Here is a 7,175-nt window from a genome sequence, read left to right on the forward strand (position 1 = left end):
ACAGGCGTGTGTGTGCTGGTCTGAACAGGCTCCAGTGTGCCCTGTTAGCGATTAGCCTCAGAGAAGAATTCTTAAAAATTTTGGTGTCAGGTTTCATTGATGTTGTACTTAACAACTTCTTTTCTTTTGTTTGTTTGTTTCTTTTTTTGGCCCCACAGACACAAATAAATATAGACAATTAGGGGGAAAAGATTTCGGAATTATTTATAAAGGTTTCATTTTCGCTTCATATCATTGGTTGCACTGGATTACTTTTTGATAATCAACACATTTTTAAATAGTCTGACTTTATGTCTTCACTGAGGCGACACGGTTACGCAACTTATTTATAACTGACTGCATTCATGTTATATTTTCGCTTTCTGTTCATGATGTTGAAAATACTTGTTTAAAACCAAAAGTATTTTATGTTCAATATCAGAAGTACTGTACTGTATATTAGTGTGAAATGTGGGGCACATCTTAGGGGCTCATGTAAGGCAGCCCACACTTAGGCCATGTCCACACTAATACGTTGTCATTTGAAAACACATCTTTTCTTTCTCCATTTTGGCGTTTCAGACAAAAGCACCATTTTCAAATTTATCGGGGCTAGTGTGGACGTAGCCTTAGAGCAGGGGTCACTAACAGGCGGACCGGTGTCCGAGTCCGGACCCAGACGCCATCCTATGTGGACCCGGACCTATAGTTAACAAAATATTAAATTATATTTAATTTTGATGGGGCGATTCAATTTTAAGCGGTAACATTACATTGTATTAGACCAGGGAACATACAAACCAAGCGAGTGCGAGTTAAGCCACCCACGTGACACTACTTAGCCAATCAAATCTGTGCATTCAAGGCGATCGCAACGCTGAATGCAGACACAGACAGACAGAGGAAAGAGACGGTGAGAGGCGAATGACAAGCGAGGCGATAAACGATACAGGGAGACAAGACGTGAGGTGGAGTCACAAGAGGTAAAACAACTATGGCGCTTTCAAAAAAGAGAAAATAGAACTTTCAAGACTGAATGGACCGACGCATATATGTTCATTCCTCCAGCCGCAAGCAGCAAACCAGTGTGTCTCATATGTTCAGAAACCATGGCACTGATTAAAAGTGGCAATGTCAAACGCCACTATGAGGCAAAGCACAAAGCCTTTGAACAATCATACCCACCCGTCTGAACTCAGGTCCCAGAAAATTAGCAGTCTCAGAGCCCAATATGATCAATCCACAAGGATCTTAACCAGTTCTTTCACCGCCCAACAACGTGCTCCTGACACGGAGGACGTGTCCCGGACCTCTGCTTGAGAAGATTTTCTCCAACTGGACCTCCTCAAATTTTAGTTTAATACCCCTGCCTTAGAGTGTGGAAATACTACTATATGTACAATTGGCCCCACTGTGGAACCCTCTCTGCTTATTATGGGCAGCCCACACTACGTGCTGCCCAACTGGGGCCCATATTTCTTCATAATTCAGGAAAAAAATGGAGGACCCGGCCCATGACTGCGAAGGCCGGGTCCTCTGGTGGACGCAGCTTCAGAATTTGGACACCCCCGGCCTGTTTCCGGCCGGACAATAATAACAGTGACATTTAACTTATTTTATTTGATAAATAAACACTGTAAGATTCAAGTTTTTTGTGTATATGTATACCACTCCCACCCCCCAACCCCCAACAGCCCTTTTGAATGTCTCCCTAATTCTGAGGTCTCAAAGTTGGTAAGTATGTGCTAGGCTTGGCCCACATCAGTCTAAAATTGTATGTAACCATGAATAACCTGTCCACCAGGAGAGACTGGACAGTATAGATGTAAAACAAATATGCCAGAAGTTTATCTCAGCTAACGAAAGGAGAAGGCATGTGTTTGGCTGCTTCACATAGTGGACATTGAGTTGTTGTGTGGGGCACCAGTAGTCCATGTCTGTTGCTGTAACAGTAGTTCATGTTTAGAATAAAAAATCCCAGCTCACAGATTTGATAGGGGCAGTAGTTTACCTAAAATGTTGCATAATTTTTCTGAGAGATCTTTTACTTTGTGGTAATCTTATATGAGTAGTTTTGTATAAGAGATGTTGGTGTACTATAATATGAAGTAATGTTGTTAAGTCCTTAAAGTCATATTCTTTTATTGTCATGATTGTATTTGAAACTATTTTTATTTTTGAATACCTGATTTATATGGAATATGGCCGAGGTAAACTAAAGTCTAAAATACTTAGTCATTTGTTTAATAGTAATTTAACATTATATAATTCACATATAAAACTATGAATTGTGATTTTAAATGGTTTAAAAGCATGTAGAATAGCATATGTAGGCAAGTATATTTCTCCTCTTTGTATTAAGAAGCAAAGACAAAAAAAAAAAAAAGAAACATGGCAGGGTTCGGTGGCTGAATCATCTGTCCCCACCAATGCCAAAACCAAATCTTCGACCTTGCGCTGATATATAACATGTAAATATATATTAATGATATGCCACATGTAAAAAGCTGAAAAAACTGCATGAATGAGGAAAGGAGAATGATAAAGAGCGCAGTGGACACTGATTAGCCCAAAGAAGGTGAGTAAGAAGATGATTGGACTAGAGTAAAGATGACGGTATTGAGACTGACAGCGTGGGAAAGTGGCAGTGAGGTAGAGAACAGAGAAGCAGGCAAATGAGTGACTACAGATCTTCCCTAGTGAACTCACACATAACGTTCATTACAATCTATTTAGTGACTGTCTTTAATATCACGGTTGCTACAGGTTTCAAATAATTAAACCCAGTTCACCACAAAGGACAACTAATAGTATCACCTACACAAACACAGTTTCTGTGTTTCTTCACTATTCAGCCTCTTGTGACTGAGCAGGCAGCTTTTAAGTAAACCTTGTACTTTACTAAGATACAAATAGGCAAAACCTCTGACCATGTTTCCTGTTTTAGTGATCAGCTTCTAAATAAGAATGTGTGAACTCAGACCAGGCAGGATGTGACTACAATACAACTGCAGAGACTGAGAAGACAGACTGCAGTCATTAATTTAGTAATACTAAAACTCTAAAACTCCTAAACCAATTTTGTAATTTTATTCAAGATTCAATTCAGGATTTTTCACGTACATAGTTATACAAGTATAACACGAAGTGAAATGTGACCTGATACGCTCCTCGACTGTGCAAAATATATAGAGAAAAACATTATATACAGTAAGTAAATAGATATATACAAAGATGACATTATGTGCAATATTGTCCAACTTATTATGCTTTTTCATCGACACTTGATATTTACAGCTAAATTAAATTAACAAGTTAAAGGGGGTTTTTAAGCACTTTGAAGTACACAAAAATTACCAAAAAAGTGTGTAATTAAGCCACAATTGTTTTTAATTTAAGAAATATAAATAACAGATTCCGTCAAACCTTGAAACACCTTCACAGACATTATTTCTTGTTGTTTTGCTCAGTTTTGAAGTGTTGTCTGAAGTTCTGTTCGTTGATGTTATATGTCAGGTAAAACCGTCATTGTGCACAGAAGGAAACACAGTGAAGCAATAGTAAGTGCTACTACACAAACCACAAGCACACATGCAGGTTTTAAAATGAAAAGCCTCATTTTTATTCTTTTATTTATTTTTGTTATATTCTACTGTGTCACTACATTTAAATCTGGACTGATGAACACAGACTGCAGCACATATTTTAATGAATTCATTTTTTAATAAAAGCAGTTTGTACAATGTTTATAACCTGTGTTCATGATTACATTTATATACAATGCAGTATATGGAGAAAATGAGATATTAAAATAAGAGGACAGAAACAGAAGATGAGGTTTACCCTTTTATTATAAACTGTCTGGACAGGTCAGGAATACCTCTTCTTCTTCCATCTGATACTTTTAGGGGCCATCCCAGCAGTCCGTCTTCCTATCCCTAGTATCCTCTCCTATCATATCAGCTCTCTGCATGTCCAACATGACAACCATGTTGTCTCCAAACTGCTCAACCTGAGCTGTGCCTCTAATATACTAATTTCTACTCTTGTCCATCCTGGTTACTCCCAATGAAAATGAACTAAAAATATAGATCTATAGATGACACTCAAAGGTAAACAGAAGGTAGAATGTGAACAGAAGATTAATGAGCTTGAACACCAAACTCACCATTACCCACAATGAACCTAAAGCCCCATTGAACAAAATTAATTTGAAAAATGAGTAAAACCCCAAAACATCATAAAACTCACAACCCTGGGTAAATCACATGGGTGACTTGGGATTACTCTGTCTCCACCTCTATCTCCCCTCTTTGACAACTTGCTTTCCTTGCTGTTGTGTGAGACTGACATCAGTAAACATTATTACCTGGTCATCTTCTTCCTCGGCAGAGAAGCAAGAAGAATAAAGTAACATAAGTGAGTCATTAAAATAATCGTTTGAGGTCTAAACAGAAGTTTACCATCATTTCTTCAGCAGACTGAAAATTGTGAAAACTGATTCTGACCAAAATGCACACAAAACATGACTTTTAATTTTGCTCAGTTCTGGCTTTTTTGATGTATCAACAAACTTTTGGCAAAGAATAAAAATTGTTTATTTAAAAAACAGCAAACAGAAAAATTGTTATATGTAATTATTAAAAGAACAAAGTTTTTTTTACCTTCCTGTTTTGTAGGTTTGTTTTTTTGTTTCTTTCTCCGAGAACAGATGACTGCTACACCCACAACTAAGAAAATTATCAGTGCTAAGAGAACACCACCCATCAGTGTTAAAATTCCTGCTCCTAAAATAAATGAAATTTAAAAAAAAAAACAAGTCAACATGTGTTTTTATGGCAAAACACAAGGAGAAAATAAAGACAATTACATCAATAAATTCATTGCATTAAAGTTTTAATTTATTAATGTGCCATCAGTGATTATTATTGTCCAACTGATTAATATGCAATCAATGAAAATGAAGCTTATAGCCCATAAATAAATGATTTATGAAAGGTGTACAAATTGACCATTTTGGTCACTAACTTCCCAAGGGCAAGTCAGAGCAGAGACATATTCACACTACAGTAGCAGTACAAATATCTAAAAAAGACCAGTTTCTGTCTTTTCTCAAGCTCTCGAGACTACTACCATGAGCTGGATGACTGGGAACCTACACTGACTGAATTGCTGATTCAGTATTAGATATTATTTACAAAGACCTCACTCACCACAGGTAGATATCCTCTCTTCTTTGGAGACATTACTGACGTTGTTCTTGACTGAGCAGACCAGATGTCCTGAGACGTGCTGTTTCAAAGTGATGATGTTATTCTCATTATTTCCAGAAAGGAGCTCAGCATCTGTCAGTGTGCGTCCATTTAGAGTCCAGCTGTACTGAGGACTGTCCCCTCCCTCAGAGGAGCAGGACACCCTCATCTCTCCCTGGGACAGACACTGAGAGACCAGCAGGACAGAGGACACAGGAGCTGAGAGAAACACACACAGATGAGTTTAGATTTTAAATCAGAATCTCTGTCATTTTCTATAGTCTCTAAAAAGAAACAAGGAAAGAACAAAATACATGTATTTGATATTTTGTGATATATTATTTAGTTTGCCAACAGAACAGAAAAAATACCTTGAATAAACAACTGTAAAATACGCTCGTCTGATCTTCTTCCATCTGAATCAAAGGCTTGAAGAGTATAATTATCACTGTCACTCCTGCTCAAGTTATTGATCCTAAATGTCCCATTACTGAGGAAAAGATACCTATGTTCTGTGGTTTTAAAACTGATCATATTCTTTTTCACATTAAATATGTTTAATGAATCCTTCAACAATTGGTATTCAAGTATTTCCGAGATGCTTCCCAGATGGATGTCCACAGTTCCTCCCAAAGCTCCATAGCACTTAGTTTCATCCTGGCTGCCATCACAGTAAGTTCCCATACCTGCCAATGCAAAGTAAACGGAAGCAAAATTGACACAATTTTGAGTGTTTAGTACCTACAAGAACTACAGTTTTTCTTTTCATTTAGCATTTGCACATGTTTAACAAAAACAGAAATTGTGGTTTTCTGTTTACTGTTTGCTAAAGTGTACACTATGCAATCAAGCATTTACGAGAGGACCCAAGTGCAGAGGCTTGGCGATAGTAACAATAACAAACAAGAAATCATGAACAATTAACTTTAACTTTACAATAGCTTAAAAAATATACAATAAAGAATAAGTTACAATAACTTGCCTTCAACTTTTCCATTGTCTTTAACATCCAGGGTGAAATGAATGTTTTTCTCTTGAACTCCATCTGAATTAAAGACCTCAATGCTGTATTGACCTGAATCATTCCTCCTCAGGTTTGTGATCTTGAGTGTCCCGTTCTTGATTATAAATGTTAGTCTGTTGTTAAATTCCTTGTCTGTTGTTATTTTTTCTTTCTTTATATTGAACACAGTTATGTTCCCCTTGGGAAGCACCTTCAAACACTTCAGTTCACTGCCACTAGCATCAGTCATCACTTGGATATACACAGTTCCTTTAAGAAGAGGAGAGCATGGGCATGTGTTCGTCCTGAGGTCACATGTAGTCTCATCAATTGGAACGAGAGCTGGAAAAACACATTTAATAGAACATGAGCTGAAATTATTCAGACAACAAATGGAAATGATTGGCTTCATTACTGGCAAATTTTCTACTATAATACTTCTTCTTCACTGCCTAAAGTACTCATTTAGTGCAGCTAACACTAATCAGTGACAACGTTTAAAATTTCAGTGTCCCTTTAAACTTTAAAGTTAAAGATTAAATAATGAATATGGATCCCAGCCCATGTGTGGTGAAAAGAACTGGAAATGCCCATAGATAGACAAATTCTAAATCAAGAAATATCCCATTTGTTGTCTTCAAGAATTTGGAAAAATTAAGCAACATGAAACATTTATATCTATCTGTGTAGTTTTTTTTGTTGTTGTTTTGTTTTCATCTTCTACCCTTTGTTGCACAGGGGTTGTGTACTGTGTTTTTCTGTTTTACTCCAACAAGATGGCTATATTTCTGATTAACTTTATAATAATTTCAAAAATATACAATAAAGAATAAGTTATATAACTTGCCTTTAACATCCAGCGTGAAATGAATGTTTTTCTCTTGGACTCCATTTGAATTAAAGACCTCAATGCTGTATTGACCTGAATCATTCCTCCTCAG

At 36.8% G+C, this 7,175-nt stretch overlaps 1 protein-coding gene across 1 annotated transcript; it reads right to left on the reverse strand.

The window, feature by feature from the left end:
* Positions 1-3,626: 3,626 nt before the first annotated feature.
* Positions 3,627-6,484, reverse strand: LOC146717584 (uncharacterized). The gene is made up of 5 exons (XM_085467208.1): positions 6,214-6,484; positions 5,603-5,917; positions 5,193-5,450; positions 4,644-4,766; positions 3,627-4,359 (listed from the first exon to the last, which is right to left on the reverse strand). Exons 1-5 carry the CDS (start codon positions 6,482-6,484, stop codon positions 4,280-4,282), a joined length of 1,047 nt encoding a protein of 348 aa, XP_085323334.1. The 3' UTR covers positions 3,627-4,279.
* Between the last annotated feature and the right edge of the window lie 691 nt (positions 6,485-7,175).

Source organism: Copadichromis virginalis, linkage group LG2 (assembly GCF_057382275.1).
Source record: "Copadichromis virginalis isolate Kocher_CV1m ecotype Utaka linkage group LG2, C_Virginalis_male_GT1.1, whole genome shotgun sequence".
Lineage (NCBI taxonomy): Eukaryota > Metazoa > Chordata > Actinopteri > Cichliformes > Cichlidae > Copadichromis > Copadichromis virginalis.